Consider the following 12,097-nt stretch of genomic DNA (forward strand, 5'->3'; position numbering starts at 1 on the left):
CCAGTCTTTTGTGGTTTTGAGTTGATCACCATTGAATTTCATACCCCACTGACATTGTTATATTTTAGTTTTTTGCTTTGCACAATCATTTTGTTGCATGTTGACATGGTTACAAGGCTTTTTATAGACGTGGTATTGACTGCCTTATACTGCTGACATGAACAGCGGAAAATATGGAGTTGGTCCCATTCTTCAGCAATGGGTTTCCACTTTTCTGGGAATACTGTACTGTCTGCGAAATGTTGATGTCTCTCTGGGAATTTCACAAAGCGCATTTGTGAGGCCAGAGATCAATTCTGGACCTGAGAGAGGGTCTGGCTCGCAGCCGTTTGATGTGGATGAGTTCATGGGTCTTCACACAGTTTTTTTTTCCACACAAAACGCGTGGCTTTCAATGCATTGTCCATGTAGTCTGATGTGGCCGCAGCTGTACTTGTTGATGTAAAGCAGCAACAGCACCAGTGAGCGGCATTTCCTTTTCTGAATAGATTTTTCTTTTCATTGGCTTACATATGTCTCAGTGATCATCACTGAAGAATAATGTAAAAGAAATGGTAAGAAAGATTACAAAAAAAAAAAGTCTTGCGGCTGCGCGCGCACGGTCGAGGATGTACTTTGGGTCCCGAAGTGCATTGCACGCTTACCCCACATTGACATGACCTCTTTACTCAAAACAAAAGAAAAAAAAAGAAAAGAGTTTATTTATGCTCTCTTTGGGGCCCGGGTCAGGGCCAAGTGGCCAGGTGATATTGGCTCTCATGGCTCATACTTTATAGTGCAAAATGTTTTGGTGTGCGCTTATGCAAGGACTCCATATAGTGTCTAGTATGGAAAAAAAAAAACAGCATATGGTCTTTGGTCTTTGGTCCCAGCGGCTCTTGTCATCCTGCCGACTTGGGTCCTCTGGCACAATATCTGAAGCCAACAGCCTCAAACCTGGGTGTCAGGATGGACAGTGACTTTAAACTGGACCGGCAAATTGCCGCTGTTGTCAAATCCAGCTTTTTTCATTTTAGACAGCTGGCTAAGGTCAAAAATCTCCTATCTCAGCAGCACTTAGAAATGGTAATCCATGCCTTTGTTACATCTCAGCTGGATTACTGCAATGCACTTTATTTTGGGATCAGCCAGTCCTCCCTGCAGCGTCTCCAGCTTGTCCAAAATGCTGCTGCTCGTCTCCTTACTGGTGCCCGTAAGAGGGAACACGGCCTCTCTTCACTGGCTGCCCGTGAAATTTAGAATCCACTTTAAGATTCTTCTATTTGTTTTCAAATCTCTTAATGGTCTTGCCCCACCTTATCTCGCCGAGCTCTTGCACATCTGTATTCTTTGGCTTTTGGCGCACCATGAGACTTGTTCTTGGTGTTTTGTGGTGTGTATGAGTTTGATGTTTAGTCTACTTATTTATGTATGTATTTATCTCTTTATTCACTACTTATTTATTTACTGATGTAAAATGTATTTACTTGTAAAAAAAAACAACAACAAAAAACCCCTGTATTTGCACTTCAAAATGTTTGCTTTGTTCTTGTTTACCGCAAAACTGTTTGTTTATGTGCAGCACTTTGTATACAGCAACACCTGCTCTTAAAGCGCTTTATAAATAAAGTTGAGTTGAGTTCTCTTAATGGGATTTAATGTCACACCAATTCACTAAAAAGAGCCTTATATTGTCACGGTTGCTACCATAGATTTTCTTCTGTGGCCACTATGAGTATTGACCAGTGCTAATCTTCTAATTACAGTTGTCTACACGTGAGTTCACTCCAAAGGTTTATGGTAGCATTTTGTGGCTGTTAATTAGCAGAAGGGCCACTGAGGGATCCTAAGAGGCCATGAAGGAGCTGCTACCACCATTTATTTATTGTGAACTGTACTGCATTGTACACATGATATACATATAAATGTTAAAGTGTATTATTCAATAATTTCATTCAATGATCAATATTTTCAATTTTTTTCTTTCAAATGATTGTCTTTTGTGAGAGCTTCACCAAATGAAACTGATTTTTCACTTGTTTTTCACTAGCATACCTCGATCTGACAGGACATCCATCCATAAGAATCTGTTTATTGCTCTCATCTGTGCTCAAGTGATTCTGCTGTGCAGTGGCTCGGCCATTCACAACAAGGTGCAGTACAAAGTCATAATTACACACGTTGAAACTAGTGACAAACACCTTTAAACAGGTAGTTGACATTGTACTCGCAATATATGATACATATTGTAGTTGAAATGATTCTTATATAGTATGATATTAATACTAATGTGCAAAAAGTGTTTTTAAACTGCTTACGCATATACTGATACAAATATCAAAATTATTCCGCTAATGTTGTTTTCAATGATTCAACATCATCAATAGTCACTGAGTCATGACAGGGTGAGCTGGACTTCTCGGGGCTGATTTTTGAAAATTCATTAAATGCTTACAAATCTACAAAATAGCCCGAGTGATTATTGTCAGTTTTTAAAACGCTTTTTAGACAGATAGCTAGCATCCAAATATAATTCTACATTTTCATTTTCAATTTATTTATTTTTTTGTCAAGCAAGTCAAGTCTATTCTCCAAAACCTAAATAACACTTAAAATAAATAGAGGGGTGAATAAATAGATAGAAAAATAAATAAATAACATTACTGTTATTACAAGATAAGGAACTGCCATGGGTGTGCATCCGTGTATGTATAAAACATTTGTAATTCCCTGCAAATATTGGCGTTTGCTTTGCATCATTCAAGAGCATTAATGGAGCATTTGAAAAAGCAAATCTAACATTTTTTTCTGTTGGCCCACCTGTGTTGATGTGCTTTTAGGTTGCGTGTACGCTTGTAGCGGCATTGCTCCATCTTTTCTTCATGGCTGCTTTCAGCTGGATGCTGGTTGAAGGTTTGCTGCTTTGGAGCAAGGTGGTTGCCGTCAACCTCAGCGAAGAAAGACACATGAAGTATTATTATCTCATCGGCTGGGGTAAAATTTTATTTCGGGATATTTTCAGTTCTTTCGCTACCGTTATGAAGGTCAAATCTGAAATTGAAAAATACTCTCAGCGTTCTTCTACTGTGCCATCTTCCATTTTGCTCACATTTATTTCTATATTTTTATTTTACTATTACTTTCTACACCGATCATTTAATTATCCACTGTTGTTTCTTGTTCTCGTCTTGCCTCCAGGTCTGCCAGTGCTCATAGTCACCATCACACTGGCTTCGGCCTCAGGCAAATACTTGGCGGATGGCTACTGTTGGCTCAGTGTCCAGAACGGTGTCATCTGGGGCTTTGCTGGGCCTGTCATCTTCATCATCATGGTCAGCAAATTGCACCCGCACCATCACACAATTTACCGTATAATCTAGGGCTGCCATAAACGAATCATTTTAGAATCAATTATCCTATCGATGATTCCATTGATTACTCAAGCAGTCATTTGATCTTGGCATCGCAAATGTGGTTTTTCAATTATTAATTATAGTTTCAAGGCATACATTTTTGGATGACTTTTTTTTCCCCAGCTCTAGTGTAATGTTTTTGTGCAAAACAATATTCACTTGTTGTATGCCTTAAAACTGTCTTGCAACAGGAGACTCAAAATTCAAACTGTTGTGCTAACTGTTAAGCTGTGTTTAATCATGTTTTCTATTGTGTACAATACACCAAAAATACTTAACTTTACTAAACTTTTTATCCTGCTATTTTTATCTTTTGTTTATTTCCAATAGGTATAGTCATCTTTTAATTGTTTGTGTATACATTATTGAAGCGATTATGCATAAAATTTGTTAAAGCAATGCATGGAGAGTCTCTGTCACTGACATGCATGCGTGCAGTAAATGAATGAAGCCAAACGCCTCCTTTATTTCTTGCCCGTTTCCTCTCTTTGTATTATTATAATATAGCTACAGTGGCCCGGAAAATCGCTACGTTGACAATTGTACCGTGTTGTGTTTTGTTCAATTAAAAAAAAAATAAATAAATAAAAAATGTGGCGCCTCGCAAAATTATTTTCTGCTAACGCAATTTTTAAGTTGCAACGAGTTGGTTTATGAATGGTGTCAATATAAATGGCAGTATTATTATTATTATTATTATCATTATTATTATTATTATTTTTTTAAATGTATTTATTTGACACTTTTACAGTTAAGTCACGTTTGGCCACAATGCTGCAAAAGCACGACTAATATAAGGTGGTCAGGTAAAGAAAAAAAAAAAAGGAGAATTCTTAAATTTATTTTCCCCCTTCCCTCCTCATTTTTAGATGTAATAAATTATGTATGTATCAATGTTTTATTTATATATTTTTTTTATTCCAGGTGAATGTCATGGTACTGACTCGGGTGGTGGTCATCACTATCTCCACAGCCAAAAGGAGGTCCATTATGTTGGCGATGGGTGCCAGTCCATTGGAACAAACCTACGAGCAAGTTAGGTACTGGCCATGAGGGGGCGCTATTTGTCCTCTTTTTAAAGATTATTCACCAGTGCTGCAGGCCTTGGAAGAGGCGGCTGTCTTCAGAAAGCACCAAAAAAAAAAAAAAAAAAAAAAGGATTTGTCATTTGTGAAACAGTGAGGCTCATTCATCAAATAAGATAGAAATACATTTTGAATTGATTATATTAGTGTTGTCCATAAAATATTCATCAGTTTTCAGCCACTTCAAATGCTTTCAACCTCTCTGTCCCTGAATGTTTTAGGGTCTTTCAGACACATGAATTAATTCAGACGAAGTGGCTTTTTTTCTGCATTAACAATTAGGTAACATAATATGCCATTACAGTTTAATTTCTAAATTAATCTTACTCTATTATGAAAACTCATGTTTGCAATGTGATTCTGCTTTTTTTTTTTTTCACCCGCACACATTTTTTTAAATATCATATTAAGAATGCTATTTAGAATAAAAAAGGCCACATTTACGGAAATTTTATACAGTATTACTACAATTTGAATGATAAAACATGGCTGGCATGTATTTAGTTGTATGACTTTTTTTTTTTTTTTTTTTTTTTTTTTTTTTTTTTTTAAATGTATTCATTTTTAACTTTTAGCATTTTGGTAAAAACCAAAATAACATTTCAAGAAGAATATATTATATTATATTATATTATATTATATTATATTATATTATATTATATTATATTATATTATATTATATTATATTATATTATTTTCTCCCCCAAAATGTGCACTCGCTAAGCTCTAATTCAATGTGTATTTTATTTTATTTTTTGCAACATCTTTTAAATTAGAGGTCATGAGAGGATGAAAAAAAATATGGTGCTACGCGTTTGTCTTTTTACGATCAAATAGTATGGTGATTGATCATTCGAAGTGCAGCCAAAAATCTGTTTGCAACCCATATATCTAATCAAATAAACCAGCCAGTCACATAAACTGTTGCAATATGAAAATAATTAGCTCGGGTTTACATTTTCATTCTAATTATAAATGTAACAAATTTTGACCCTTTTTTTTCATTTGTACGTTGCCATAGAAAAACATCACAGCTGTGTTTCTGCATGGGCTAATCTGTGTGAATCTCTCCCACATGTGATCCAGTAGATTTCCGACCAGAAGTCTTGTAAATGATTCTATTGGTGAAAATTATGTCAAAAGTGTGTATTTTTTTTTCTCAACCTCAGCCCACCAGGCCTCACAGTAGGCACACTATACAAATTTTCAAAGCTTGCCCTTGAACCGTTTGGCACCCCTGGGTGGCAGCCATCTCGGAAACTCAAACAAATTCCTCCAACGAATAAGCCCGGGGCCTGCCGCCATCCATGTCACAATTTGAACACACGCATTCACAGCTGGTGTGGTTTGGCAGTCACCTGAGTGGGAAGCTAATTCCACTCTAAACAGAATTAAATGAGATTTAAGGTGGGAAGTTGTCACCCCGTGAGTCTTCCCAGCCACACAGCCACTGTGTGGAAAAGCTAGTCATCCAAGGTTGCTCAAAAATATCCTAAGAAGTAGAAAAATCTAGAAAAGTGTGCATGGTAATAAAAAGAAGATTTGCCAACATATTTAGACTCTTTATATTTGTAATTTGTGAGTGTGTTTAAAAATCATGCATGGGTACTGTATGCCTCACAATAGTGTTATATGATCACAGGGCTGCGGTTAAAGCGGTTTTGGTTCTGCTGCCCATTCTTGGATTGACGTGGCTGTGCGGTGTCCTTGTGCCTTTCTCCATTGTCATGGCCTACATCTTCATCATCCTCAATTCACTACAGGTACGCCAAGCTACACAATTGCAAAGATGTTGCACGTTGCAAGCATACAAAATTATTATTATTATTATTATTATTATTATTTAATAAAGTGAAATCCGAAGAATATCTGGATCATTATGAAGCCTTTGAATGAACACACTGTGTATGCTGTACTATGGCAGCATCCAGCTGGATTACAGTTTCATTGCCGGAAATGTCTGTTGTGAAAGCTCATATGACACCACATGATATTTTTGATTGTCGGTTACATCTGTGATGATGCCGTTCACCCGTGATTCAAATTTTGAATTGCAGCAAAACTTGTGTGCAACAGGGCTTAAATATATTAATTTACAGTGGTTACAAGTATGACAAGTAATCATCTATAATTCCTGATAAGAAATTATTCAGGGAAAAATAGGTGTTCATACATCATTTTGCATTATACAGTCAAATGTCACATTGTTCTGAATTTGCAGAAATGTAAACAAGCATGCATGGTGGTTCCACACTAATCATATTTGCATAACTTCATAATTAAATTCAGCCTTCATTTGTTGCAATGCATAATAAAAATGTAAGCGCGACACTAAACTGCAACCAGAACAAAACTGAAGAGCAATTTCAAAAATATCTCTAGTTACAAACTATATCCTGCTTTTTTTTCCCTTCAATGAGAAGTTGAAAGGTTTTCCATTATACATTCTCCTCTTGCTGGATGTACACAGACTGTCAAGGCTTTTATTTGTCAGTGGCAAAGGCTGATGCAGAGATGGGGGTAATAAAAAAAAAAAAAAAGACGGAGAAATGTGGTTTTATTTTAACAGTAGAATTGCATTTGTATTGTTTGTTTGCATTATTCCTGTCATAGGCAATCTAAGGTCAACATGATTGTGATGAGCAGTCTAAATGCTTTTAGTGCTGAAATTTGAAGGATAGATTTGCCACAGATTTTTAGAGAGGGTCTATATTGCCGTCCAATTATACATTCTTTACCTTAGTGTTGCAACATTGTTGACAATTTGTTTTAAACATTTACAGATAATTATTCCCTTAATTCTCAGATTTTTTTTGCACCAAATAAGTAGAAGGAGTGAAGTCATGTAATTGTGAGTCGGTGGTAGTTTTTCTCAGCACCAGTCAGCTGCAGTATATTTAATTGAGCTGTATTTTAAGGAAATAATCAATAATGGTTTTAGCTGTTGTCTGATAATTAAGTCAAGTGTCCTACTTGCCACAAATAGCATCTTCCTAACAGCTAATATTGTTTTCACGAAGATAATGAATGCACGTGGTTTTGCTGTGCTAATTTGCCTGAACATATTGATTTTTACTCATTAGAGTAATTTGAGATTTTTTTTATATTCTATCCATCTGTCAATATGTCTTCTTTTTTTCTTTCATCTCATTCACTTTCATTGGTGTATTTACTGCGTTTTGCCATGTACGACTGTAATGTGGGAATGTGAGACAGTTTGGATCACTAATGAGTGGGAACTAATGGGATGAAGATTGTGAGCTAGACTGTCAGGTCCCAACATCAGTGACCTCTGACCTCACAAAGGTTGTTCTGAACAAATTGACTATCATTTCTAGAGATATACTCGTTCTCTGTCTGAAGTCGCTCAAACAGAGTGCAAGCTGTTTTTGCTGCATTGATACAAGAGGTGGTCACTAAAAGCTTGAGCGTAATGGAATATAAACCTTTGGACTCATTTATCAAGGCAGGGTGAGAGCTTTGATTCAAGGCAGAATCTTTTAAGGTGTGTGAGAAGATGAACACGTCACTTTTGTTTCTTGTGCATTTCAGTATTAATGGTGACTTTTCGCTCACTGCTCAACTCTGTTGGCTCTGTGTTTGTGTCCTGCAAAAGTTAGAAACATGAAGTTTGAACACTGTTGACTAGCTTTTCGGCCGGTCAAAAAAGCTCCTCTTTAAATTCAGCGTGCGAGCGGCTTTGCACGGTGGAAGAAGAAACCGTGCAAGTGCACTGTTGAAGAATATAGAGGCCTGAATGTGAGATACTAGTTTAAGCTACATCTGAATTGTGCATTGACTCTTACTAAGACCTGTTCAGTGTCCGATTGTCTTGTCTTTCACTAGCTTTCATAAAATACACTGCTCAATATTAATTGTTTTTACGTTTTTTTGTTTTTGTTTTTTTGTTTTTTTTGGCTGGGGCTAATAAATTCATCTGTATTTTTTTTTCTGCCAATAATCGTTATTGGCATCTGCCTAAAAAATTTTAAATATACCCCTGACATCTTCAAGATGGCTTTACATTCAACGTTAATGTGAAATCTACTCAGAAACATACATTAGACATATTTGAGATGAATACAATTGGATTTCAGGTGTGTTGTTTGAGTATTCCGTACCAATGCACAATAATGGATTAGTTGGCCTCTCATCAGTAAAAGTGTGACATTTAACACCATATTACCAGAGCAGTTTTCCAATAATGAAGTAGAGTATGCGAAACAAAAATGCATCCTTAATGTCCATCCATCCACCTTCTATACCGTTTATCCTCACCAGGGTTGTGTGTATGTGCTGGAGCTTCTTCCAGCTGACGTCAGGCCAAACACAGGGCACATCATAGACTAATCATCTCCAATTGAAAGGCACATGCAAAACTGAAATGAAAGGGAATAATAATAAGAAAAGTTTTATTGCATTTTTGTTGTTGTTGTTGTTTGCCTGTCATTTTTTTACTGGCCCAAGCCAAAGCGACATAAACCCAACACGTCAAGTTTTTACTGTTGAATCAATAAAACAGATAATGTTGATGTTTCATCGCGCGCCAACGTACACGTCTAAACCACTTCTTCCCTTGTGACCAACTGTAATATGCTTCTACTATTGGACTTCTTTCAGTTGAGCTATTGCTCTACCCTGTAATCAGGCAATTTGAGTTTTAATGAGTGACGTCCTGATTAAACAGTATAGCTTATTCAACATTTACGGTACATGTTTATTCTATCTTTTGAAATTGTGAAATGGAAGTGAATCTTGACAGTGCTTTTTGTATCGTCTATCTATCTATCTATCTATCTATCTATCTATCTATCTATCTATCTATCTATCTATCTATCTATCTATCTATCTATCTATCTATCTATCTATCTATCTATCTATCTATCTATCTATCTATCTATCTATCTATCTATCTATCTATCTATCTATCTATCTGTCTGTCTGTCTGTCTGTCTGTCTGTCCTGTTATCTATCTATCTATCTATCTATCTATCTATCTATCTATCTATCTATCTATCTATCTATCTATCTATCTATCTATCTGTCTGTCTGTCTGTCTGTCTGTCCTGTTATCTATCTATCTATCTATCTATCTATCTATCTATCTATCTATCTATCTATCTATCTATCTATCTATCTATCTGTCTTCCTGTCCTGTCCTGTCCTGTCCTGTCTGTCTGTCTGTCTGTCTGTCTGTCTGTCTGTCTGTCTGTCTGTCTGTCTGTCTATCTATCTATCTATCTATCTATCTATCTATCTATCTATCTATCTATCTATCTATCTATCTATTTATGAGGTACTCATTCATTTAACCAAAGACAACAGAGCATTTGCAAAGTTTCAGGATTCTCTTGAGTGTATTTGAACTTGCATCACTGAGTAAATTTTATGAGCATTTTTACCATAAATACAGGCATGCCTCATCTACTTACTTATCAAGTGAGAGATAAATAGCACATGCGGTGAGGGGGCAAGGGAGTGTCTGCGGGGCCCATAAATCGCTCCACCCACTGTCATCCAATCTCTAGGTAATGTCATTCAAAAGTTTTTGCACTATCCATTACCTAGGTATAATAGGCTCTTGGCCCTGCGCTGTCCATCCTATTATTAGGCCATAACATCAAACTATCAACAACTTTGAGCGGTGGGTGAGGTTGTGTGAAACAAGAAGTGGAAGACAACAAAGAAGGGTGGTGAAGGAAGTGAAGTTCCTACGAAGATGTGGAAGGAGTTGTTGTCCAGATAGACCCGGTAGTTTATTTTGATTTACTTGCGCAAACAATTTTAGTTTTAATAATAATAATGCATTATATTTATAGGTGCCTTTCTAGACACTCAAGGACACCATATAATTTTAAAAACAATTGAATTAAAAACACTGTTTAAAAATAAAAAGATGGGGGGTTGGGTTGGTGGGAGTGCAAAGTGGCATTAGGTTGGGTAGGCAGTTTTAAACAAGTGTGTTTTGAGTTGGGATTTAAATTGTGTGAAAGTTTCTGAGTTGTGGCGGTAGTCAGTTCCAGAGGTGGGGAGCACAGCGGCTGAATGCTCTTCCCCATGGTGGTGAGACAAGCGGGGGGAGAAAGGTGAATGGATGAAGATGATCTAAGGGTGCGGGAAGGAGTGTGTACTTGTAGAATATCGGATAGGTACGGGGAGCGAGATTATGGATGGCCATGAATGCTATGAATTGAATGCGAGACTGAACCGGGAGCCAATGGAGGTGGTGGGTGAGCAGGGGTGATGTGTTGGGTGGAGGGAGTTCGAGTTATGATGCAGGCAGCTGAATTCTGGACCAGGTGGAGTTTATAGAGGTATTTGCGAGCGAGGCCGAAAAGGAGACAATTACAGTAGACGGGAGGTAACAAGATGGGGTGTCAGAGAGGGGCGAAGATGGTTGATATTATGTAATGGAAGTATGCAGACCGGGTAAGGTTGTTGATATGGGATTGGAAGGAAAGTGTACTGTCAAGGGTGACTCCCAGACTTTTGACTTGGGTGGAGGGTGAAACAGTTGTGTTGTCAATGGTGAGGGAAAAGTTAGCTGTTCTTGAGAGAGTGGTCTTGGTGCCAATGAGAAGAAATTCCGTTTTGCTACTGTTAAGTTGCAGGAAGTTTAATAAACCAAGTTTTTTTTTCCCCAGAGATGCAGTCCATGAGAGAGGTGAGTATAGTGGATGAGGGTTTGGTGGAAAGTAGAGATGTAACGATAACGACAATATTGTGATATTGCGATATTAAAGCTGCCACGATATGTCGTCATGTCACGATATTAAAAGCATCTGTTAAAAAGTCAGGTTGATTTCCATTTTTGCATTTCTGGCAACCTCAGGAGAATAGTTTATTAGTGCAGTTTAATTTTTACAAGACATGTTTTGGCTCTTCTATGTTTAAAATCTATGCTAATGGTCAGAAGAAGGGGCACGTAATATGCTTGTGAACAGAGTCAATATGTGGAGGAACTCGGTGTGTGCTTGCATTAGCCACGTTGACGCCGAAGCTAACATCCATCCATCCATCCATCCATCCATCCATCCATCCATCCATCCATCCATCCATCCATCCATCCCTTCCTCCCTCCCTCTTACTTTTTGTCCTGACCTGAAATGTTGGGTGATAAAAACAGATTAGTCAAAGAAACCCACGCAAGCACAGCAAGAACAAACTCCGCACCAAAAGTCTCAAGCCAAAATTTGAAAAGCCAGAGCCTCTTGATTGCGATACAGACATGCTAGGCGCATACGATAATGATACATTTTTAATGTTGCTAAATAAAAAACATGTCCATTATGTTCCAGACTTAAAAAAATAATGTAAGGATGATGAAAACTTTCAAGTTAAAATAGTCATAGGTATAATCATGTAGATTTATTTATAAATCCATGTTTTAATTGGTGTCTTTGATAATTATGAGGTGCGGTTGAAAAACAAATGCGCGACATGATTGTTTGCATTTCCATTGCCGGGGAAAATAACTTTCGCTTTGAAAAGGAGTCCTGTTTGTGTTGCATCCTCAATTACCAGCTTCAGCATTAAAACAATATTCAAACAGGATACCAAGGTCAGACTGATTCCCACCAAGACTCTCTGAGGTGCCACTTATAATGAGGGTGTTGAACA

At 37.2% G+C, this 12,097-nt stretch overlaps 1 protein-coding gene across 1 annotated transcript in view; it reads left to right on the plus strand.

Annotated features, from left to right (window-relative positions):
* The window catches only part of LOC144027169 (adhesion G protein-coupled receptor D2), an 80,178-nt gene that overhangs the window by 8,288 nt on the left and 59,793 nt on the right, over window positions 1-12,097 (plus strand). Inside the window, 5 exon segments of the mRNA XM_077534495.1 lie at window positions 2,030-2,132; window positions 2,820-2,973; window positions 3,178-3,311; window positions 4,317-4,432; window positions 6,120-6,240. Of these exon segments, the coding sequence (XP_077390621.1) occupies window positions 2,030-2,132; window positions 2,820-2,973; window positions 3,178-3,311; window positions 4,317-4,432; window positions 6,120-6,240 (628 nt within the window).

The sequence above is a fragment of the Festucalex cinctus genome, chromosome 10 (assembly GCF_051991245.1).
Source record: "Festucalex cinctus isolate MCC-2025b chromosome 10, RoL_Fcin_1.0, whole genome shotgun sequence".
Classification (NCBI taxonomy): domain Eukaryota; kingdom Metazoa; phylum Chordata; class Actinopteri; order Syngnathiformes; family Syngnathidae; genus Festucalex; species Festucalex cinctus.